The 26,185-nt window shown below is 38.3% G+C and overlaps 1 protein-coding gene across 8 annotated transcripts in view; it reads right to left on the bottom strand.

The window, feature by feature from the left end:
• ITSN1 (intersectin 1) overlaps positions 1-26,185 on the bottom strand; it is a 123,524-nt gene that overhangs the window by 75,660 nt on the left and 21,679 nt on the right. For 7 of the 8 annotated variants that reach the window (XM_038166076.2, XM_038166082.2, XM_038166086.2 and 4 more), the window contains exons 2-9: positions 20,735-20,794; positions 15,934-16,026; positions 13,810-13,873; positions 6,047-6,207; positions 4,157-4,336; positions 3,597-3,690; positions 2,534-2,634; positions 1,863-1,926 (exon numbers count right to left, since the gene is read on the bottom strand). In XM_038166076.2, coding sequence (XP_038022004.1) covers positions 1,863-1,926; positions 2,534-2,634; positions 3,597-3,690; positions 4,157-4,336; positions 6,047-6,207; positions 13,810-13,873; positions 15,934-16,026; positions 20,735-20,762 — 785 coding nt within the window. In that variant the 5' untranslated portion in view covers positions 20,763-20,794. The remainder of the gene's footprint in view (positions 1-1,862; positions 1,927-2,533; positions 2,635-3,596; positions 3,691-4,156; positions 4,337-6,046; positions 6,208-13,809; positions 13,874-15,933; positions 16,027-20,734; positions 20,795-26,185) is intronic. The other variant, XM_038166093.2, reaches the window with a different exon arrangement.

Genomic DNA, 26,185 nt, shown 5'->3' with positions numbered 1-26,185 from the left:
GAAGTTTTTGATTTGGTCTACTTCTTGCATTCCTGGGCACACATTTGCATTAAAAACAAAATCATTAATGTTTTAGCCTAGACGAGCACAAAAACACTTTATTGGCATGCATACAGGAAAAAAAAAAGATGCAGTCAGGCCTCAGGATGGCCTAAAACCAGTGCTCCAACAGGTTCATGAAATGTCCAAAAACACCTTCATATTAAGATGCTTTTTGTACAAAATTTAACAGCCTAAATATCAGCTTTTTTTCTCCAGCATGCTTCTGACTCTAATCCTAAAGGAAAATGTCTCATGATACTGTGAAAATCTAAGGTGAGCAATTGATCTATGCTTTTGATTTCTCAAGGTACAGGACTTTGTTTATGGGATTTAAATTTAGAAGACTACGACAGCCCCATTTGGTCCACGCCTGTGTTACTGAGCTGCTCAGGCTGGGGCACAGAAACAAGCTGAGGCACAGGAACAAGCTGGTAGAATGAAAATGGAGCATGCAAGGATATAATTCAGCTACTCTAACAGTATGGGTCCGCATCTTTGTCCCCGAAACAGCTGTTACAAAATAGCTGACATGCTGAACATCGGTACTTTATCTTGTGTGCCTATGAATGAGTGAATCCACCTTTAAAACAAGGTGAGTCTACAGCCAATACAGACTGAAAAGCCTTGCCCCAGTGGTACCACTGCCAGAGAATAAAAATCAGGAAAGGGAACAATACCTAGGCCAACAAAGGCATAAAGTCTATTCCTTATCTCAATAGACCCGGCAGTTCTGAATGTCAAAAATTACAACAGCTTTGTTTAGATCCTGGAGCACGCTGACGTCATTCCCCTGCCCACACAACCTACTTAAGCACTGGCAACAAGCAGAGAATTTTCTGACTAATCATCTGCTGGATGATCGGGTTGCTATTTATTCCTTATAGTAGCTTTGTTAGGAAACAGAGGAGAGAGTGTTTGTTTTCTCATATAACAAAACCATCAGTGCTTAGCAAAGAGAGTAAGTGCAACGTAACCATCACACTACAGTGACAACATCGTTGACATCCTCACACAACAGAAGTCAGACAGGTTATTTTGTTGACAGTGGTGTTTGAGGGAAGACTTTTAAATTATAGAGGTTAATTAGAAATAATTTGCAGAGAGAAACTGGAAATTAAAAATGTACAGAAGCAGTGTGAAAGCCATTGAGAAGTCACCAAAGATAACCATAAATCATGGTAACTAAGTACTACCAAGTAATGAAATAGAAACATTACACAGTACATAGGAATATATGACCTTCAAAAGTATAAGAGAAAAGAGAGACTAATCCGTGTGATCATAAGAGCACAATAAACGTTGGCAAACAAGAACTTGAAAGAAAAAGAAAAGCCAAGACACATTCTGCTAAAATTCATGAATTGCAGTGCATAACTCCAGATCCTTGAAAATAAGCCTTAGAAATTCATGTAAAAGGCAGACGGGCCCCAAAGAAAGTACGGTTCTGGATTAAGTTTCCTTTTGTACTACCTGTGCAAATGTGTAACTTTCACTAGTGCTGTATCACATATGATTGAGGATGTAGAAGGCAGAATGCTGAACATTTGATCTGCCTGAAACCCCCAAAATTGAAACCCAACATATAAAACACCTATGGGTATAACGTAAAATACATTCTTTTTTGGTTTTGTGGAGTAATATTAATAAAGGCATGGCAGTGCAGAGTGCAGGCTTTGGTTTATAAAGTTAAACATTCAAAAGAGCAAAATATAATGATTTATCACTGGAGAGAGATTGAAAAGAGGAGAAAAAAACAAGATACACTATAGAGGTTTAAGTATAGTTTCCAGTTGGGTAGAAATCATTAGATTTATCTTTACCATATTGTAGCCAGCTGAGCCTGGGGTAAACTTGACTGCATAAGAATAGTTCTTGCTTGTGGACCTAACAAATTAAAACAAGGGTTAATAAGCATATAAGCATGTTTCTCCTTTCCTTGTATTGCCATGTAGTTATTGCACAAGCAGAAATTGTTTTTAAACAGGTACCACCAAAGAGATGTTATCATTGTGAATGGGCTATACACACTGCTATCCCTAGGCCCCTCAAGAAGAAAACACTAAAAAATAGATAACCCTTTTGTCCTCCACAACCCTCAAAAAGAAAAAAAAAAAAAAAAAAAAAAAAAAAAAAAAAGCTATGAAAAGCAAAGATGCTCTCAGAACTAAGCCAGAGTACTGTTCTATTCTACTTCTGAAACTGGATGGGAATACCCATCAGTGGATGAGTCGAACATAACAAATGGCTACAGAAGATTTCACAAAAGACATTGTACCCTTTCCAAGAATCATTTCCCAATACAGGACGGGAAAGTAAGAAAAGGATACTAAATATCAGAGATCATTAAGGAATTGGGAAATTTGAACAGAAAAATATTGTCAATGACAACCTGGAGAGATAAGAGTTTCTTACCATCTAAACAGCATTTAGAATGTTATTGTAATTGACCTTTTGCAGTCAAAAAAGGAAACAACAATAACTGTTTCAATACCTGTTAAGTGTCCACTCATTGTTTTATCATGGCTATTGAACAGCTGTCTGTATTTCAGTCTTGATGACTGAGGTACAGCCCACTCTGCCACAGGAGGCACACTAGAATTAAAAAAGGGATAGAGATGAGGGGTATTACATTCAATAGCATGAAGTGGTATGTACAACAGGATGAAGTGCTGCACAGAGATTAAGTTTTATCCAGAAATGTTTCTTTTCCAAATATTCCCTTCTATTCCCGGAACCACAACAATTTTGACTTCATATTTCAAAACATTTGTTATGTCTTAGAAGCTGTTTTTTTGGAAAAGATGAATGATGGGCCTAAGATTGTTGCTGTTTTTTCCTTTACTAGCAGAGAAATTAAGTAACCTAAATGGTTTAGAGGAGCTATAAGCTTTTACCTAAACATATGATAGGAAATGCATAGTCAGTGGAAGTAATATCTTATTTTACCCTGTCTTTAACTGCTAGTCTGACGAGTCTTCATACTGAAAACCAGTAAGTGTAGTTTTTCTGTCTTTAGGCACACGCAAACTTTGTATTTTTTTTTTCAGGGAAAAAAAAATATATACAAGCATTTCTGACAGCATACCAAACAAACAGTGAAAAAATTGAACTGAACCCACCAAATCCATTTTCCCTGGTCCACTGAGCAGACAGTGGAAAATTTAATATATTAAATATATTTATTTTAAAAATTTAAAAATAACCCTACAGTTGCTAATTTTACTTATGTTTCCACACTAACAGGAGAGTGCCTGTGCATTAGTATACAATGCAAATTATGTTTATGGAATCATATGCTTTTCTAAAAATTTAGTTTTCAAGAGCCTGCAAACTATATCAACACATACTGTAAGAGCTTATTACATTTCAATTGTTCATTACTCATCGCCATTCCTTGTAAAACCACAGTATCCTATGAAATCCTGAAGTAGTATCTCAGCAGGAATTGATTTCTGCAAGTAAATACTATTTCAGAGAATAATTTTGTTTGAGAAGTTGTTTTGCTAACAAGGAGGAACCAGATACAAACATATATTCATTGTACAGCAACTTACCTGGCCACATCAAATGATTGTGCCTTTTGCAGTTTTGTGTTTAGCTGCGATCCAGGACCAGATCTACTAAAGGAAGAACTCTTTGGCAACGTGGCTGTAAATAAGAAAATGCATGTATTTTTTAGTACTAGAATTTTAAATTGTATAATTTCAATTACATTCATTTAGCTCTTAATGTCAAAAAAAATATATTATGGTTCTTTTGATAGTATCCCTTTAAGAAGTATTAAGTATTTTAAAGTAATACCAACAAATAGCAGTAACTCAATAGTTATAAATAGGTAGCAACAGACCAATTTCTAGTCTACAGTTTACAGGCAAGCTTGATTTATCACACTGTTGCTCAACATGACTGACTGTTACAGCATAGCATGTCCATTCTTTTAACAAGTTTGCTAACCAATTACATTGGGCTAAACCAAAGTACAGTCCTAATCCAAAACCATTCTTTAAAATAAGATAGAGTAGCTGATTCCACATCTATTTTTCTCCGGATCCAAAGAAAATGCAAATTAACTTGTTAATAGCAAGAGAGTAAAGAGTTTCAGTAGGTAGCATACCAGGATGAGCAAAAGCAGGCAGAGGCTGTATAACAGCAGGAGCTCCATTAGCCAGGGGAGGCACTGCTGCTGCGGGAACAGAAGATACTAACGGCGGAGACATTCCTACTACTGGAATTGATGCCATTGGCACTGGGGCAACAGTTGTAAGAGATGGCATGCTGGCAATGCCCCCAATACCTACGGGGGAGAAAAGGAGACATTTTTTCTGACTTAGAGACTCCTAACGTGATGTAACGCTTTACCGGCAGCCCGCAAGCCAGCAGTAAATGCAGAATTAAAGAACAAATCGAAATGGAAACTTCTACACACCCCTCTAAAGAGCTCTTACAGTCCGCTGCACCATTACCATGGCAGGGCAGCATAAAACAATGTCGAGGGAACAAAATACCATTTTATAATGTATGCATATAAGATCACACTGGATGCAACACTGACAAAAAAAAAAAAAGTCAATTAGCATTTGCTGAAGAAAAGAATTGTTTCCCTTGAACTAAATGAAGAGCAGTACTGTCAACTTCCAGTGAGTAATGAACCCGAAGTCTACATGTAGCCACAGCTGAAAGGAACGAGCTTCAGGATAACTGCTTGCAGACTATTGTCAAGATGAAACAGTGCAAAGCTAATAGGATAAAGCACAGTAATGAGGTATTTTAGGTGTAAGCACAGTTGCATGGATAACAGGGAGCATAAGGAGGTCCAGTTATGCCAATGGGAAGAATGAGGCTGTGTGCAAGCAGCTGAGGTCAAGTTTACAGTGAATAACAAAAAAGAAAATCATGGAAAATTGCTGTTTTTTGGGGAGTGACTTTATAATGCCTTTTCTCACTTGGAGCAGTATTTGTTTTGTTCAACTTCACTGATTTCTTACAATGAGAAATAAAAATTTGTAAAATTTGCGTAAGCAACAAGTAATCAAACAACAGGACCGTATGCTGTTTATCAAGTGCATTGTTCCCTTTTCATAATGACGGCAGTAATTCTCAGGCACCAACCAACCCCAGTTACAGCAATGACTAAACCAGAAAGGTAAAGGACCTCTCACTACAGCAGAATATCAAGGTGTCAAACATGAGGTTCAGCTTCAGTTAGATATTTTCAACATAGAATCATAGAATCACCTAGGTTGGAAAAGAGCTTCAAGATCATCAAGTACAATCATGAACCTGAGCTAGTGAGTCCCATCACTAAACCATGTCCCTTAGTGCCACGTCGTCCACACATCCCTTAAACCTTCAGGGGTGAAGACTCCACCACTTCCCCGGGCAGCCTGAATGTTTGAATACCCTCTCTGAGGGTATTCAATCTTTATGAATACCCTTCATAAACCCCTGTTGGCTTCTCCCTCTATCCTATTTTACTTTCCTTGAAATGATGGTGAACTCGGCAGTACTAACCGCACGAAGTGAATCAGCGGTTGTTCTAGGCCATTTCGGTGAGGTGTTCTGCTTTTAGTTATCAAACTGAAAGCAGAGGGGTGCATTCCACCCTGATTTGTACAAAATCAAGAAAAACGTATTGCCAAAGCTGGAGATCCCTTAATTAAAAATACAGATTAATAAAAATAGTTTAAATAAAAACTCCATTACTTTGTAATGTACTAGCCCTGCTAGGTGGTCTATCTTTTTTTTTTTTCTCACAAACACTTCTATTCAGAGCATATGGGGAGCAGTATAAGGCTTGAAGCAAACACGACCCCAGGTGACTTTATGGAGTATGGTTGGGTGCTAAAAGCAAAACTCATTGACATTTTTCTTTTAGCATATTCATGGAAGTGAAAGCATTTGGTTTTGGGTCCAAGTACCATTGTTTCAGAAGCCATAAAATGAAAATCAAATTACACTTAGGTTCTATAACACAAGCTAACCAGGAGGACAATGAAGAGCTTACCAAACCCTGGTGCACTAGGCAGAGCAATAGGTGGCTGTTTCATGACAGGAGGCAGTGCAGATGGGAGTTGATAACCTTGTAGTTTTAATTTGATAAGTTTCATAGCTATTGAGAACTCCAGCTGATCCATCCTCCCATCATTGTTCATGTCAGCTAGAGCCCTACAAAAATACACAATTTTCACAGTTAGATTCTTTAATTATGAACTTCAGGAACTGACCTAGAAGCGTGCACGCACACACAGGCGTGTAATATTCAAGACTAATTAATTTCCACTCCAAAATAATTATACCGTGCTAAAAGCAGTCATTAAACAAGACACCGTTTAAACCAAAAGTTTCTCGATTTCTTTCTTGGAGTGACTAATAAATATTTTTAAAGTCACTTTTCAACTCTTAGAGGAATTACAGCGAAGCAACCTGAGAGAAAGGATTAATGTAGTTGCACTAAAACTTTGCAAAAATCACACAAATAAATCTATGTGGCACTACAAATAGCACCACGGGGAATCATATGACTTAGTCTGCAAATTAGGACTTTATCTTCACTTAAAACAAAATGTTCTTTAAATTTGTGCAATTTACTAAGCACCATTATATCTGCAAGTGTGCAATTGGGTTTTCAGTTAAACAATAATACTCAAGATAAAACACGGAGCCTAGATCTTGAATAGGCTTTCATTTCAAGTAGTCTGACTTAAATTGTCTTTTTTTTTTTGTTTCTTCATTCGATGGTTAAGAAAACCATGCTCTGCAGGGAATGGGAGTGGGTTGGGGGTGGAGGGCTAGAAAGGGGGAGGAGCAGGAAGAAGAATGTTGGTTCCTGCAGTTGCAAGCCAAAATATACAGTAAATGCACATTAATAATGTAATCAGTTATAATTTGAGTTTTTCACATTATGCTTATTTCTTTGCATTTATTTGAAGAATTAAGTACACATTTCAGTATTTTAATACGATACATTTTTAAGTACGTGTATACATTACATGTCATGGACAGAACAACACAAAGGACCTGGGCAGTCTAATTTTAAAAAAGAGCTTTATTTCTGGATCAAATGTCCATCAACAAAAGCTTTCATCAACGTATGCCAAAAGTTATCAAGAAAGTAGTACAATAAATGGACAGTTACTTATAATTAATACTTAAAGAAGTAGATAGTTTGGTAAATACAGTGGTAAAGCATTCAAAACCTCAAAACCCTCCCAGCCTAGCCAGCTCCCCCCCCCCCCAAAAAAAAAAAAAAGGGAAAACTCAACAAAGAAGTTGAGCAGATTAACTACAGATGAACCATGTATCTTAAGAGTTTCCCCTGGTTTAAGCTGCCAGTAGCATTTCCCCAAAACTGGAGGCACTCCAACCCTTCCTAATACTTTTAAGCCATTTTCAGTAGTGTAGCCAACCTTGTGACATTGGTGGAGTAAGACAAAATAACTGAGAATCTGGCAGCAGTATTTAAAGAAGGAAGTCTTATGAGCGAACTGTAGACTCTGGGGCTTACAGTTAGAAAGAAAAGTTTGCACCACTCCCTCAAAGATTTTGAATTACTACATATATTCCATTGGAGAACAAGTTTTGGCTGTGCAAATGTGTAGCTGCTGTTTCCCGAAGTTCTGTATCACAGAGAAGTTTGATTTACACATAAAAGCTGTCTGTTTTTCAGTAACTTTAGACTTGGCTTTAATCTCATTTAGTCTTTGAAAACCTGAATTTGTAGTCAAAACTGATTCTGGGACCCAGACAGCATAATGCGATTTGGATTCAAGTTTCAGTCGTATCACTTAGTCTGTTGTTCGCTTTACAAATAATGGGTTAAGAAGATCCTACTGCAGCAGCCAGACTGCGATTATGGTAGTCCAACCAGCAAAAGGAAGAGAGAAGACCAGCACAGCAAACCTGGACCAAGAGAAGTACAACTTTGGAATGAGTATTTCTTCCTTGCAAAGCACCGCCCCTCCAGAGTCTCAGCCTCTGATCACTCTGCCATGAAGAGCAAGCAAAATAATGGTACCTCCTGATACAATGGCAGGCTAAGTTAAAATGGAAATGTAATATTTTAGTTGTCCTGCAGCTTGCAGAGACAAGTGGGAGAACCCTAGTGAAGCTTCTCTACTCTGAGCGGTAAGGTTAGATGACAGTAATTGTTAATAAAAAATGTGTATTTTGAAATGCAAGGTATAGTTACTTCTGGAGAATAGGCAAAATGCAAAGCAGGCTTCTCACGTTTTGTTACTGAGGTTATCCACATTCTGATAATTCTTAAGTGCAACAGCTTTCTCTGAACATAAAAGTACTATGACTTTATTGGTTTCCAGCATATATGTCACAAGACACTATACAAAAGCTTCTATACAGACTGCATGTATATAGTTCCTCCTATAAAATGAAAAGCGGATTAACCCAAAAAAGACATTTGCATCTCTCTGACATTTTCTCTATATCAGAAATGTTTACTTCAACTTAAAGTTCCTGTGATGAGCCCTAACTCACTTTGAAGGAATTCATAGTTTAACTATGACACAAAAAGAGACAGAATTGCCATTCTTACAACAGCCAGCAAAAAAATGTCTCACAATATGTTGCAGAATTTTTGCTGTTCAGAATTTTCTCAGGCTTACAAGGAATGGTATTACTCAGGATATTTTAATTTGGTTCTTCACTCACCTTTTACTTTTTAGAACCAAAACAGTTCATATAACACACATTAGTCACCACCTATAAACAGTGATGTTAGGCTTCTAAAAGTCCCACTTGGGAGAAATAAGGCTGCAAGTCTTACAAACCTGAAACATGCTAGGTAAGATGAGGCAAAAGTTATGTGGAGTGTTAGAATGTCAGAAAATGGGTAACTATTTTTGAAGTGGTCCCCTGTGTGGGTTTTGCATTAGAAAGTAAACCAACATACAGTGAACAAATACTGAGGGTAAGAGAGCTTTGCTAGAAAAATAAGAGTGCTAAGAACAATGGAAACCAGAAGGTAATTAGCTACAAGCACACTCTACACCTTTCCAAAGGCAACTAAAGAAAATGCAGAATTATTAAATAGGGAAAATGTGTGTGTTTTTTGTTTGTTTGTTTGTTTCTTTTTTTTAATGAAAGTTTTATTCAATGCTTGCTTAGCCATTCTTCTGTCAGATGCCCAGTGGAAATAGGAGAGTAAAATCCAGGCTTATACCGCTAGTAGACCTGTGGGTGTGCATAAAAAATCAGAGAAAATAATCTGGAGAAACAAATTTTTGACTTCAATCATCAGTGGTCCTCCCAAAGAAGACACCTTCCTCAACAGGGAAGTCAGTCAGCTCCGCTGTGACCAACTGGCACCAGCAATTCAAATAAATAGCTGCAATGCTCCTTACACCTCTTCATTTAAGGAAAGTAATCACACAAAATGTATTTATAAGCCATTTGTTCAATATAAGTGGCTTCTACACATGCAGCTACTTTGATTTATAAAACCGAAGGCTTTCCATCACAGGCAGAATCTCTGAGACTGTCAAATACATGGCCATGAAAATGCAGTAAGAGTAAATCCTTGTTGTTCTGTAGGCAGCCTCGATTCTCCAGACACTAGCAGCATACTGCAAGAACACAGTAAGTCTTTGCATTCACCATAAGAAAATATTAACTGACCAGTAATAAGAAACTTTGATATGCACCAGCCTTACTGCTTTCACTGAACTCTTTTCACTTAATCATCGGTAAGCTTTAATTTACTGTCTGACCTTCTGTTCAACTCATTTACTCTACACCAATGGCTTTGTTACTTAATTCAATAGCGTGAATTTCAGTAAAAAAAAAATTTACATACATGCTACAGAATTTATACATGTTTTCACAGCTTCTTAACAAGTATCAGCTTTGGCCTGACAAAACCTTCAGTGAATAAATAGGACAAATTTCCATTTCTAATTATCGAACCTAGTTGTCATGCTGTTAGATTACAGTGCGACTTCGAATAAACATCACCTTAAATCCAGCGAGCGCCTGACAGAAAACACTAATTACACTGTTCTGCTTCTAATGAAATTTGGAAAAATGTGATGTCCTTAAATTTGCTTCATTTAAGGCCTGGCCGGAAACTAGTGGAGAGCAGTAAATGAATTAAACACTGACTAAATATTGATTATGTTTCATAGAACACGCCTGTGTTTACAACAGGGGTTTTCTAATGAGAAAAACTACAGCAGACTTCATCACAACACTAGATTACAGGTGGTGACAAAATTCTTCCCCTACGGATCTTTTCCTGCTTCCTTCTTCTCCTTTTTTTTTCTGCAGAATGCAGACAACTTGATTGTTTCTGCAGCTATGAAAGAAAGAAGCTACGCATGCAAGCATTTTTGTCCTTTAAATGTGCTTACAATTAGGCTACGAAACACCCATCTCTGTGAAAATAACAGTGTTAAAGCAAGGAAACAGCCTGCAGTTGAAAAACCTGGAATTATTTAGCTTTACATTCCCATATTAGATTATACAATCCCATACTGTGCCTTAAAATTCAGGCATAAAATGAGAAATTACTTTTTTTTTCCATCATTCACTTAATGCATGTATAAGATTGACAACTCAGAATTGCCACCCCTTTATCTTTCAGATCCACACTTTGATAGAAATTTAAGAAATTTGTGTGCTTATGAGGGAAGTGCATGTCAGGAAAAGGTAGTGTCACCTGACAGCTTTAATCTGTCCTAAAAAATCAAAACCATATAACTCTAAACACACAAAAACAGCTGGCATTGATTATTTTAGTTCCCATTTAATTCAAGAGAGGCTACACAGAAGACGCTTTTTGAGGCCAACACTCAGGAGAGCTTTAGAAGACAGCCAGGTTGTTACCTACTTAAAAGCAGTTATTTTTCAGGCCATTGCTGTCTCAATTCAATGTCTACTTAGAGGCTTTTGAAAAGAAAAGAAAAAAAAAAAAAAACAGCTTGGGATACTACAAAGCCTGAAAAGGGTAGATCAGTAGTATCCATGACATATCACAATAATTCCAGTAGTTTGCTCCACCGAGGACACGGAGACCTCTTTTTTCTTACATGAATGCAGCATAGAAGGGACACAGGAATTCTCAGTGCTAAAAAGCATGGAGCTGCTGTATTAAAGAAAATGAGTACTAAGGAAGCTTTGACTAATAGCAGAAACTTAAATAAGATACACTCTTCAGAGTCTCATCTTAGAAAACAATTACACCAACTGCAGAATACCATCAAAGCAGCCCTTGAAGCAGAAAACATTTAACTGATACTCAGCTACCTAGTATTTCTTGAAGTTCTAGTAAAAACTACTTTTTCATGATTAAAAAAAAAAAAAAAGCAACTCAAGTTTACTTAAAATGTAAGATAGCTACAATTCTTATACAGCTCACTTAAACAAAATTCTCTCAGTCATGAGATAATATGTTTGGAAAGTCAAAGAGTGCTTGGTTTTTCTGCAGAAAGCTCAGAAAGCTGGACTGTCACTCATTAGGCCAAACCCCTGCAATTCCTTTCCCAGTTGTTATTTTTCTACACAAGAACTTCCATGGCCAACAAACCAGATGGAACTTTGTACTAGCGTACGTTTGTCTACACACAGCTGTAGGTGGCCTTTTATGAAACAAATGCTAGGTTCTTACCTTACAGACATTCATATAATAAACTGGATTCAAGCAAGTCAGCTCATTGAGGATATTGCAGCATACAATATGCCCATGCTTCCGTATGTTTAGGATCAGAAAATTAATCTGAAGACTTGTACAAGTTGCTGTAACTCAGAATAATAACTTTCCTTTCTGAAAGCGTTTTACCTTCCCTTCTCTTCCTCTATCTATCTTCCTCAATCACATGCTATATAAAGTAAGCATTTCCATCTGTTTAAGAAATACTGATAAAAAGTATTTTATGTAGGTCTTATCTCTTACAGAGATTCTGGGCTTTTTATGGCAGATTTTCTCCCTCTGTTAAAATATTCACAGTCCTACATCAATGTTAATAGAAATTTGGATAGACAACTTTCAGAATATTGCTGTTAACTTCTAAATCCACAAAGCAAGTGCTGCTTACAGATCTTACCCCTGGGAGCTAAGGCAAACAATGATTCACATTTTTCACTGCAGTCTGGAGCATATTGTGACGTCCTTTGGAGGCTGCAAAGGACTTCTTGCTGCTAAACAGCCTAACTTCTATTGTTTCTGTGGGACAGCAGTAATATGTGGTAGGTTACAAACAAACATTCACTGATTCATCAAAAGAGCTAAATCATTCAAGTGGTGGGAAAAAGGGTTGATTTTTTTCCTTTTTCTTCTTTTTTTTTTTTTTTTTAAAGAGGTCTCTTATTTTTACAACCACTATGCAAATATTGTCTTACTTGGTTATTCTAGTTCCAACTAAGAATTCAGAAAACTGATCTAGACTTTAACTTACATAATTACTTCTCTTAATTCAGAGATGATTGAAAAAAGAAGACAGACAATGAGAGCGATACCTACATTTTTAGTATGATTTAGAAAGGCAGCACGAAGAAGTTTTAGTTCAGCTTTATTTAAAAAAATGTGCAAGTTCAGGTCTTGTCTCTATGACAACTACAGAACTAGTGGAATGATTCTCTCCCTCTCAAGAGGCTGAAAAACTGAATAATTCAGAGAGGAAGAGATTTTTACTCAGACTATTTACAACTGTTTAGTTTTGTTAACACCTATTTAAAGCTAATGCCTATGGAACATTTTTGGAGAAAGGATGTCTTGTGTAAGACAAAAGGTCTTTCACTCTTTAATTAAGAAGCAAGATAAGTTCCACAGGGACATTTGAACTTTCACCGAGCCTTCTAGCAAATAAGGTAACAAGACCAGATTGGACATTTGTAAGACAAAAGTCATTTGAAAAGAAAATAAGCTATTTATTTAAAAGCCATGTAAATCCAGTCCCTCTTTAAAGCACGCATATTTCCAAAGTGATTGTTTTTCTTGCAAGGAAATAACTTTCTTCCTCCAGTCAGAGCAAGACTCTGCCTTTTGAAGCCCTTTCTACAACAAAAAGTTGTTATAAGTGCAATAAATGACCCTCTCTTTCAAACAGCTAACATCAGAGAAAAAGTTAGCACATTTGTTGAAAGTTATGCACTGCTCTGCTGCTTTTTCCACTCTAGAAGGTTTTAGTAGTAATATAACTACTGCAAATTATAAATAGTCTACAGTTAGCACTTCCAAATCCAGAAGGGTCATGTAATTTACAGCAAAAGTTCTCCTGCATGAAGAAAACTGCGAGACTGCAGAAGTATCTGTGATGTGTAATGTACAGCAATGAAGACCGTGAGATGTCTAAACTCACCAAGAAATACTAAAAATTTCAAGCTTTCAAACTGTATCTTCAACTACAATGAAAACAGTCTATTGTCAGTCTTAATGTGGTAATAAGTTTTACAAGTCTTGCACAGGCTGTCTAATTAGAAAGAATTTGACTACTACTTAATATGCTTAATGATTGCATTAGTATCGTTTTAACAAAACTGAAAGCATTTGGTAGTTTGCAAGGAGAGTTCCAAATCACCAACTTCACAAATGCCATTTCTAGAAGGATGGCTACTTCCAGTAACTGGATAAGTAACTTAAAAACTCAGCTAAACAATACTATAAAGCGTATTTGCCTTGTAGACTTCTGAAAGCACACTGAACAAAACGGGTGATTTTAAACCCCAGAATATCAGATACAATTACTGCCCAAGTCTGTACAAGTGAGCTTCATGCTCCAACATAACTGCAATCTCCCCCTTCCTCCATATACTCACCATATCTGTGCTAACACCGGTTGAGGTAACCCAGACTGAAAAAAAAAGTTTCTAGCTTGATCACCTGTAAAATAAATAGGACATCATTTCAGAAAATGCTAACAATACCCGTAAGAGTAAAGAGGAAATCATCAGTCAAAATATCTAAATCAGAAGCAACAGCAAAGCCATAAATACTTCATGCTATACATATATAACAGAGCATGATATTTAATGGTTTGTCACTCAAGAACCTACAAGGTATTTCCAACAAGGACATACTTTTTCGGTCTGCAACAGTCAGCACCACATGAAGTCAATTGGACATTTAGTACAACAGAAAACTCAACAGTTTACAGTCCCTAATTTGTGTCAATGGCTCTCTTTACAGGAATCATGTGCTTGGTGAGAACATGATTTTTCCCTTCAAAGAAATTATATATCAATACCAACTCTATCCTAGATTTTTGGTAGTACAGGGCCAGTCAGCTGCCACAAACAAAATAAAGTGGTCTTTACCCTGATGTGTAACCCAAGATAAAGCAAGAAAATAATGGTACATTTCAATCATTTTCCAAATATCAATTAGAAATAAGGATAGAAAAACAATACAAAAGGATTAGGCACTTGGAAATAATGTGGCCTGCAAAGGAAATTTGTAAACAAACTAGAAATATCACTAAATATCACAGAAAGTCGATAAAAACTGTACTAGCTTACATACTGAACTACAACAGATTTTGTGTCAAGTCTGTCATGTAACAGGAGCAGGAACAATCAAATTGTATACTTGGAGCTATGTATGGGTGTGATGAGACTCTGCTAAGAATCCAATTTTGATTTCATACGCTGGAAATCTTCTTGATGGGCAGATAGCAGAAAGAAAGTAGAACATAGCTTTACCTTGCATTTATTTCCATTGAGCAAAAGATTTTAGATAGCACTTAAGGGAATTTAATGCAACAAAACAAAACAAAAGTAGACACCATACTGACTTTAAAACTGAAGCAAATTGGTGGTTTTAAATGAAAACTTAGCAGGACCAATGCAGCCTTTATTCACAGCCTTGCTTCCCACAAATTACATCATTTTTTGCCATTTAGTTTCTTTAAAAGGTCACCCACAATGATTGCACTAATTTAAACAATCAGTTTCTGAAACAGACTTCAGTTAAATTAATAGATCTTTATTTAAACAGACTTCTTAGTCTATTAGTATGTTAGTGTAGCCGGTTGATCCCAGCAGAAATCAGGACCCAACCAGCTACTCACTAATTTCTCTCTCCCCAGCAGGAGGGGGGAGAAAATAAGCAGAGCTGAAGTGTGAAAAGTCAGGAAGCTTGTTGACTGAGATAAAGATGTTTTAATAATTGAAAGAGGGAGGGGGAAAAAAAATAAAACAACCAAGTGATGCAAAGGTGATCACTCACCACCTCCTTCAAGCAACCAATGCCCAGCCAGTCTCTGAGCAATGGCTACCTTGAAAAAAATTGCATCCACCTCCCCTAGTTGTTGTAGTTGCTGTTGAGCATGCCTGTACAGAATATCCCTTTGGTCAGTTTGGGTCAGCTGTGTCCCCTCCCAACTTGTTAACCATCCCCAGCCTACTCACTGCAGGGAGCAGTGTGAGAAAGAGATAATCCTGGAAGCTGTGCACGCACTGTTCAGCAATAGCCAAAATGGTGTTATCAACACTGCAAAACACAGCAGCACACAGGCTGCCACGAAGAAAGTTAATGCTATCTCAGCCAGGCTCAGGACAGGGAGTTAATTCACCGAGGGCATTAAAGCACTATAAATATTACTAAGCATCAGGGTGATTCTACATTCTGAATTGTAACTCTGCAGTTCATAATTATCAGCTGCCTCTACACAATACAGCTGCTGTATAGAGCCAGCTATAAATCGTTTTAATTTTACTTAAAAAAGCAAGTGGCATAAACCAGGTATAGTGTTTACAGTAAAATATCAGAAAAAGTGGAGTTGATGTAGTAAGGCAAATGAAAAATAGGATGGGAAGTGAGTAAGACTTGTTCCGTTTTTTAAATTCTTATGCCCTATCGTCTCCCAGGCAGCTCTGTACATATTTAGACTCATTAGTTAAGATTTACTTAAATGAAATTAGAAGTGAAAACTATTTCATTACCAGTGATAAATCCAGATGTTGGTTTCAGACTGTGGAACTGCTGATCATGTTTAGCTCTCTCCTCCACAGTAATAGCCCAGATATCCAGGTTGCCTAGTTGAAGAGAGACAGAAAAACAAAATTAAGAAACATCTAAAAAAAAAATCCCTATTTCTGAGTATAATTAAATCACACCATACCAGACCTATGAAAACAACATACAAAAAAATAGAAGCTATTCCTCCAAAGTCTGTAGTTGCAAGTTCCATGAATCCCAAAATAGCCAGTCAGTACTTATAGAATATTATCACAGAATCATTAAGGTTGGAAAAGCCCTCCAAGATCATCTGGTCCAATCATCCCCCCACCACCAGTATCACCCACTAAACCATGTCCCTAAGCACCAGAGGAGAACTTCCCTTACTCGTCTATGAAAAGTGTGATGAAACCAGATGATTAACAATTTTCATTGGAAACAACAGCACAGTTCAGTGAAGTACATTCATCATTCTTTTTAAGATTGAGAAGTCTGAGTAAGAGTACGTTACAAGGACCAGATTCTTCACACCACGCTCCTAATCCAGAGGTAAATATTTAGTTTACGCTGAGATTTACTACCCCTTCTACAATGCCATGATCCTACAATGTGTTCTTTAGTTCTACTTTCATGTTTGCAACAGATCACTCTCTCTCCTCTTCCAGACATTTCACTTTCATCCTTCAGATTATTTGTACTCAGAGCAAACACAACATCTCATCTTCTACCTGAGACCTCCAACGAACTATCTAACATTATATTGCAGGCATGTCTCAACAATTTGTAGACCAGTAACACATCATGATTTCAACATCTGGAGAAGTACATTGTGCTGGTGCGACTTCCTGTAACTCCTACTGTACAGGCATGTCATGATCTGAAGGCATCCAAGTTAATGGAATCAGTGTTCTGTGAAAATAACAAGGAAATCTAGCATTTGCTCTGTCTCAGCACTAAATTCTCAGAGATTCAATTTCAGGTAATAGGGACCACAAATATCCACAGCAAGTACTTCAAACTGCTTGCAGGCTGAGTCAGAATCAAACTCAGCAGTTAAGAAGAACATGAGAATTTCCTGCCTCCTAAATTTCTTCCATTCAAAAACTACTTTCATGTGGCAAAACATACTTTGGAGAGAAAATGAAATGGGCAAGGGGAAGAGAAACATCCTTTTAAATGTTTGGTTTTGTTAATGAAAGGAAAGCTATATTCTTGGTAAAAAAAAAATTATCATCTCTGTTTCAGATAATCTGTGTATTTCTAGAAGGCAGGTTGATAATATCTCACTCAAACAAAAGACATTTTAAGATTAGTCCAAAGAAACAAGAGGCACTGTAAACAGGTTTCATAGCTGTGCTCCCAGTGAGGATGAAATGGGATTCTCCTTTGAATATGAATGTGCCAAAACACAATAGTTTACATAAGGAACTATCACCTCCATCTTCTTGCAAACTCCTGGCAGGAGTGTTGATTAAGTTGATAGTGTTAAGACTTTTTGACCAATATACGGGCTAGGCCAACTAGTATAGGCCAAGTAATGGCAGATGACCATCCCCCTGTAAAGGAAACATGACTACTCTGGCATGAGATCATAAGGCTGGATGTGGTAATTTACACTTGGAGGGAAAAATTCTTGAACACAATGTGGGGAGAAAGAAAAATACTGTGACTTTTGTAATGATTCTCTGGCGCTCTCTCTCTCAATTTGAGGTATAGATGACTCCAGTACTCCCCCTAAAAAAAAACACCACAAACAACAAAGAACATCTCTTCCTATCCTTCTCCAAAGAAGGAAATACAACTCATAACTAAAAACTCCTATGGCGCGAGGTAACCAAAAATGTATTCTATTAACTATTTTAAAACAAAATTTATTTATTTCTTCTCTGGTTTCCCTGAAACCAGAACAAATGATGGTCAGTATTTACTCTTCCAGATGGAGACTTGGTTGGTATTGAAACAGTAGATCTCCTTTGGAGGATATGAACATCAAAAGAGATGAAGTTAAGCCAAGCAAATGTAGCAGCCTCTTCACAAGAGCTCTGAATGGCATCTCTGATACTGCCTCATTTCCATCTTTTGTTATTGGAGGAAACAATGAGATCTATGGGAGGGCATGAAGTAGGATCCTTCCCAGCATCGAGACATCATTCGTGGCTTCAGATCCTGGATGCCAACACAGAAGATGTGAGGCATTTCGATGTATTTGGATGCGAAGGAAGCAGTCATCAAACCACAAAATTGACTCATAGGAAAGCTATTCTTGAACACAGTAGCAAGCCCTCTAACCATAGAATCATAGAATCATAGAATATCCCGAGTCAGAAGGGACCCACAAGGGTCATCGAGTCCAACTCCTGGCACCAGACACGTCAACCCAGAAATTCAGACCATACCATCTTTTCTTACAGAAGGCTCAGCAATCATCTCATCTGCCAAAGTGAAGCAGTGCACTCTCGTACATAAAATGGGCATTTTTTTTTCCCTGGACAAATCAACAGAAGGTCGAGCACACCACACATTCTTCCCGACAATTAAAAAAATCCTATTATGCTCATTCAATTTTGTTAATGTCATCCTTAAAATGAACAGTGTTCTAGAACATCAGTGAGTCAGCCCAGTTCACGTGGTGGGTGCTGTGCTGTTTCCATTCCCATTCCCCAAGATGATTTTGGAAGATTTTTAAAAAAGAAATTATTTAAATAAAAACAAAATGAAAATTATTTATATTTACATGGAGAGGAATACCAGAGATCACTCATTTGGAGCAAGGGCTCTCCCAAGATGGAGACTGCATAAATTTCATCTGCATCTTGATCAGTGACTGCAGAAAATGTTGCATTCTTGAAAGGGGAATACGTTTCCCCATAAGAACTGGAATTTTCTTTAAAACCCCATTTATTTCCTCTCATAACAATCTCAGACTTCTGCTGTCCTTCATCTAAGAGGAGATTTGCTGCTACCTGGTAGATTTGTTTTAAGTACAAATATCAAAACAGACTTCCCTCACACCACATTTGAAATTAAAGATACTCCAGGAACTACATTAGCCACATATTTATTTCAACCCACTCTTTGTAGAGCAGCCAGATCGGAAAAGCTGTTTGAGAAGAAATAGTAAATTCATTCCTTCCTAAAGCCACATCGTACAGCTAACAGGATCCTGGACAACATATGCAAGATCAAATGGCAATACATAAAGTTGAAAAAAGAAAGATGCTATCCATCTGCAAAGCAATAAGAACTTTCTAAACATGGCAAAGGAGAATGCTTTGAAGAGGAGAGTTCCCTTAAGAACGCACGCATGTGTTTAAATACAGTGCATGCAAAGCGCAGCCTGAACTCCAGTCCAAACCAGCAGATTCCATTCACGTCACGACTTTCTTAGACTGTGAAAATCAGATGAAATGAAGCTATTCCCAACATTTCACGCAACCTAGAAGGGTATCTTATGGGACACTGTTCAGTGAGTTTATTTGATGAAAACTTTTGGTAGCTAGTTTTGCTCCAAGATGCAGTTCCAGAGGGCTGGACTTCAAGATAACCGAGGCAGTGAATGACAGTTTCCAATTATATGTTTGTTCTAGCTACCACTTGCAAAGATGTGTTCCTTCTGTTGTACTTCATGGATTTTTTCAGACTGGCAGAGATTGCATCCAATCAATCGTGTTTAACAAGAACCGTGTCTCTCTAACAACACACTCTGAATAACATGCTTTTTTGCTAAAGTCTCTTACTGAAACACTAACACTAGTTAGAAATTGAGTTCCTAGCTATATCACATCCCAAAAACTAGACTTCCATATATATTCATATATTTGTATACACGTATACCTACACACGCATTTTTTGCATCCGAATTCATACACAAATACTTATAGACATAATTAGAATCATATCTATATTTTCAGAGAAAAGCATGTCACGGATGCATCATTCAGTTCAAGGGGAACCAAACTAGTTCCACTACTTACTAGTTTTCAGCACTGAAATCTATCTTCGTCATCTTCCTTCAGATAAGTTGCAAAAAAACTGGATCACGGATTGCTCAAAAATGTATCTCATATGGGTAGCAAAAAGCAATGTCTGTACTGCACTAACAGGGCCCTTTCTAGATTTTTCACCAAAAAAATGAAGTTCAAGATGTATTACCTTCCCCTGTTATAAATGGAGTGCTAAAAATCACAGCACTTTTCTTATCTAAACACAGATTATGGTACAATACAGGAAAGAAATTAGAAGTGATGGCATACAAAAGCATCTGCCATACTTTTCAGCAATGAAAAAGTCCAGGAGTCCTAAAAGAAAAAGCACTTCCACTTCTCAACCACAAATAGTGCTTAGGCAGCAAGAATTTATAATATTTAAATGGCACTTTAGAATTTCCTCTGAAATAAAATATGAGAAATGCAGACAGAACCGAGTCAGGAAACTTAAAACAAGCAGATGAAGCTAGGTAACTGCAGACGGAGGCTTTGCCCTACTGTCAGTGACTGAGTGGCCTGGATCTGCCCCACAGTTACGAACAAACAGAAGGACTGCAATGGATCAATGCACAAGAAGGGAAACATGCAGCTTTTCTGCTTGGCTCTTTTGAGATGTCTCCACAAAATTTCATGCGTGTTCTCTCATGGGTCTGCAAAAACATCACAAGACTGATAAACTACCACCTCAGGCAGATGCATTTCCATGAACACTTCCATACAGAACATACTTGAAAAACAACACATTTATGCAGAATTTTTGCATATAAGAACAGTTCGGGATACACTACAAATGACTTACCCCCAAAAGGTGTTGGAAACTGAGCCATGGTTCTGTCACTTTTAGCTTGTTAATAGATGCCTGAAAAAAATAAAAGCAACAATAATCACCAATGGTTATGGTATCTTCCACTTTCAATACATTTTCTGTACCACCATCGATTAGTGCAGGAAAAATCAGGGCAATGAAGAAAGAGTAACACGCAAACACTACTTGAAAAAATAGTTACTTACAAGAGATCTAAATGTCTCATTTTTTGTGCTATTCTGTCCATCTGTAAGTGTCTTTTCAAACTAGCAAACATAGCTACGTTTCAGTGCTGTTTCAAGAGTGCCCTCAGAAATGATCTTCGTTTATAAATAATCAGGGATGTAGTAAAGAACAGAACTAAGTCAGCCCGAACTGACAAGATCTCAGTGACACTGCTCAACGCTGCATTACTTTCCCGGGTGTAACAGCTCTGCTCCTACTTAAGAGCAAAATTGGCTCTGTTTCCAACTGTTGAAAACACACAACATTGTCAGCGATCTGTTTTTCGCTCCTGACAAAAAAAATAAAAAAATAAAAATCATAAAATGCACTGTCTTGCTTAGCTCCTTTGTTTAAACAAAGTACATTAAAAAATGAAACTGGATTGCAAGGCTCCTTTACCCTGAAATTGGCCCGCAAATTTAATAAGTGTGTTCAAATGAATAGAGTGCTGAAGCTGGCATCGCAAGGAAAAATGCTTTAGTTGGTGGGAGATAATCTGAATTTAACACTGCTTACTTTTCAAATAACAGCAATCTAGAGTCCAGAAATTTAATCTTTAAAGGAAAAAAAAAAAAGAAAAAAAAAAAAGGAAAAACATTTTTCTTTCGCCGCACAAAGACTGACATGAATTGCCTGAGCCAAGAGGACAATAGCTAGCAAGAGAGCAGCAAAACAATGAAAAAGCAGCCTCTTGCCCTACTGGATTCCACTCATGTCTTCCAGGCAACAGAAGAAAAGCAAAAGGAAACAGAACCAGAAGGAGAATAATTCAGACTGCTTGAACAGCAGCAGAAATTTATCAATATCACCAAGAGAAGGCATTAAGTTGCACCACCAATTTCCTTTTGTCTGAATTTCTTGTTTGTTCCCCTCCCCATCCCCCTTTCACACTTCCCACATACTCTTCTGGCTTCCAACTTGGGAACCTCCTATATATACACACCACAGATGTCACTGAAAAAAAAAAAAGCAAAACCAAAAAAAAAAAAAAAACAGCATTTTTGCAACCCAGTCTCCCCATCAATTGCAATTTAAAGCCCTATGAAGAAAATACTGATTTTTCTCCTCGTAATTTGGCAGGGCAACCAAGCATGGTGCATGACTCAGAAACCTCCTTCCAAATGCCAGATAACGCAGCCGATACCAATTTCATGCAGAGAAGGCATCGACTCAAAAGTTTGGAATCCCACACATACTGATAGAGTATTTTCACAAAATATTGCAAGCCCAGCTACTTTGGCAGCACGGCTATTCCAAAAGCATTTCTAAAGGGCTGAAAAATGACCACTTTAATCTATAAAGTGCAGTCAGTATCTTTATTATTATGCTTCTATTCTTTAAAGCTACGAGGAAACCCTAGAAGAAAAAGTTGTCAGAGCTTCCATAGATGTACGGTTGAATCTTACGGCGCTCGAGTTTCACAGAGATAACAGGAGGGACACCAGAAGAGCATGGATTCTCTTCCTGCTGCCATTTCCCACACGATGCAGAAGGACAGGAAAAGCATTCAAGGCAGCCACGGGAGGACAAGAGCAGAAAGCCAACAAAATAAAAAATAAAAGACAGGAAACTCGAACTTGAGAAGGAAGCGAACTAGGATTTAAAAAAAGAAATAAAAGATAGCCACTTATTCAATTGTGCAAGCTAAGAAAAGTGAAATATTTTAAGAACTGGGACAGAAGAGTGCATAAAAGGACTGAAAGTGTTTAGCCCCTTAAGGGAAGTGGATTTAAGGTCACTTTATGGACTTTCCTCCCTAGATGACCAGAACTCCAAAAGAATTGGTCGTTTATTGCTCCTCTACCTCGAACACGTCAGACAGAAGAGAGGGGGAAGTCTCAAGTCTTCCATAACCAGAGCTTTCATTTCACATGCACAAGGTAATGCCAGGGGCCCGACCTCTGCAGGAATTAAACTTTGCAGCTGCAGACAGCTGAGTTCAGCAGCTCAGGGGTTGCTACCTATGAAAATGAAGACCAAGGGAGAGCAGGAACTTCACAGCCTTCTCATGCTGGGTGACTTGGTGGTTTTTTGAGTTTTTGGGCAGCTGAAGATCTCTGGGATGGAGAGCAGGTATTATGTATCTGGAAAACACCTGGCCTAGTCATTATGTTATATATTTATCGTATATTTGTAAGGATTGCAATAGAAATACAAGCACTGGTATTTCAATTCACAACATTATTTTGAAATAGCAACGAGCTGTCTTGGATCTGCATTCTTCAAACCCTAATCTCTGCTGGTTCCACAACAGCACGAACACTTCCCTGAGCCTTCTTCGATCCTCCCAGCAATCCCCAATAAGAAAAAACATGTAATGTGGCAAAACAAAAGTTAGGAAGCAAGCAGAAAGCTGACGGCAAAGCAGTATGGGTGAACAGCCCTGGCAGGTCCCTGTGGGAAAGCAGTAGTTTCCCTCTAACCAACTACTGGCATTCAGATTTGTATGAACTTGGTTATTTTGGCTTTTTTTTTTTTTTTTTAATTCTCTAACAAATGTGATTGCAGTTGACCAAGAGTTCAGAAGTTACTCAAGCAGGAGGAAGAAAGCCAATAATGGGAACCACAAGTGCACCATCAGTCAACTGTAAGCATTGTCCTTAGACAAGGCAACCTAAACCCCTCACCGTAAGCAAAATTATGCAAGCAATGAATTGTTAAACACCAGCCCATCCAACAGTTCGCTTTGCTCAATAATCAGAAGATGCAACAGATCCTTCATGCTGCCTTCAGAAAGAGCAACAAAGGGCACTGAGCCGCTCACCTCCCCGTGCCCACAAAAAGGCTCAGTGCATCACTGCACTGAGAAATTAGAGGGATCCCATAGTCAAGCACTTTCTTCTACCACACATCATTTCACCTATAAACCTCTCACCTCTCCGGTTCTCACAAAGACCAGCAGTGACCATTTCCAGCAAGGAAAGCTGGGACAGAAGGTTGTATGGTTCCTTAGAAATAACAGGGTCAATAAGACCAGATGGGCACACATTTTTCAGCCTCTTTTCAGTGCTCACCTGAGCGCTATTTCTCAGCACCAAGGAGATGGGCAATGCTTGGAGATGGACTCTCAGCCCCAGTTTTCTTCCTCTGGGACAAACCTACCAAAATAAATGCAGCCCTTCCCTCCATGATTTCCTACGGGCTTCAGAGCTAAATGAGGCTTTCCGCATACATGAGCACGGTGGTGATGTAAATTTAAATACTGATGTCTTCTTTAAAATTTCACCTTGAAAAGTGATCAGGTTGAAAACAACTACATTAACAAGACGTAGAAGTCAGGTGTATGAAAATTCCCTCCACTACATATTATATAGAGGCTTTAACAACACGTCTCAAAACTTTGCTCGTGTCTATTTAAAGTTGCCTATGTTCTTAGAAAGACATAAAAAAACCCATAGGAGGTATAAATTAAGCTCAATTTTGCTATTTCTGTGCTAGGCGTCTTTACAGAGACAAGTCTCATGGGGAAGAAAAAAAAAAAGTAGTTTTATTCTCCTTAAAATGCAGCACACCATTTCTATTCCTCAACAGCCTTCATGTATCTTGGGTACACACTACATGAAGTAATCCTCGAGGCAACTTATCAGTCACCTTCCTCCTCCTGCAGGAAAACAAACAAAGAAAGAAAACCAGATAAAGCACGTCCTTCTCACGAATTCCACGTTATGGCAAAACACCCCGGGCAGGACGTCATCTCCGAGCATCACAGACGAACAGCAGGTTTCGTTGCTTTCCCGTGTTACACGGAGAAGTCCTGACACTACTATTAATAAAAGGACTCCGGCAGCTTCAGCAAAGCCTGGTTATTTAAGATAGATGTTGGAAAACAAAAATAATTTGAGATGTTCACAGGGAGTCTGACTCCTGCTCTTTGGAGATCAGATGGTTAATACAGTTACCAGCTCGAGCCAAACTTTTCAGAGTTTCAGCTCTTCACAGGAATCATTTCTGGTTGTAAACACCCTCACAAACACCAGGATGTTCCCCTGGTCCTTGTGTTTTTTTCCCAAGGTGTTGAAAAAGGCACAAATGAAGAGAAATCACTACAAACCCACCCGGCAGGCAACAGGTGTGGTACCGAAGTGTTTGTCTCTTTCCTCCACTCTAGGTCAGAAAACAGCTCCAGAGTCCAAGGGCAAGCTCCTTACTTCCAAAAAGCAGGAGAAATTGAGACATTCATCAACAGGCTGTTGACAGCTGTGGTGGAAGCCCCAGACTGACAACAAAAATGATGTTTCTGCAGACAATAAACCTGCAAGCAATTATGGCCATTGTTTATTTTTTCTTTTGCCATGGCACTGCCACTTCATCTGGTTCTGTCACTCCCGCTTCAAGTGGTTTTGTAAGAAAGCCCTCCACAACTGGTTCCAGGAACCACCAGATTTTTGTCTCTCCTTGCTCAAATACTACATAAAGGACACATTGTCCAAAACCCATTTTATTACTTCATGGCCTTAGGGTCAAAGCTCAAGAGAAACGCTATGAAGAACACACTTGGTCAATGATCAGGCAAGTGTAAGGTCCAGACAAGGCTTCATTTGCCACCCAGATTAACAGCTGTCGTGCTCTTTCTGCCAGTTTCTTCCAGCATACACCAGTTTTCCAGGCTATATTAGTTCGTACTTCTGGGTATTTCTCCTTTCTTTAACCTGTAAATATTTATATTAATAATATTACATTTACATAAGCAGTAAGCCAGGTGCTCAGGGTTTATTTAGAAACACAGAAGACTATTTCTTCACAGATTCACTCCCTGAAAACGCAGTCCTTTTTCCTTCCAACAGACGAGAAGCAATGAGGCAACTGCTTACTAGCTTTGACATCCTTCTTTTGAAACAAAGAGGAATGACAATCCCCGCTTCAGTCAATATTTCAGACCTGGGGAAACTATGCATGAAAGCATTTGATAGAGAAGATATTTATGGGCCCATAACCTGGTGAGTCTGAGAGGGCTTCGCACCAGGATCAGTGGGGGAGGAGGACACCATTATGAATGCTGGGGTTCAGCCAAGGGATGGTGCGGCCCTGCGGGAGTGTCTCTGCTGCCCCAAGGAGCACGTTTGAAATGCTTGCCTACCAAGGTGTACAGTACGGGGAACACACGGGATGAAGTGGAAGCTTTAGTCCTTTCCCAGAGCTATGGTATCAGTCAGGCTTGGTGGGCCAAGTCCCCCACCTGGAGTGCTGGGCTGACGGGCAGGGCAGGTGAGGGGGAGATTA

Source organism: Anas platyrhynchos, chromosome 1 (genome assembly GCF_047663525.1).
Source record: "Anas platyrhynchos isolate ZD024472 breed Pekin duck chromosome 1, IASCAAS_PekinDuck_T2T, whole genome shotgun sequence".
Taxonomy (NCBI): domain Eukaryota; kingdom Metazoa; phylum Chordata; class Aves; order Anseriformes; family Anatidae; genus Anas; species Anas platyrhynchos.
Note: the sequence above shows the minus strand (reverse complement) of the source record. Positions and strands in the feature narration are given on the sequence as shown.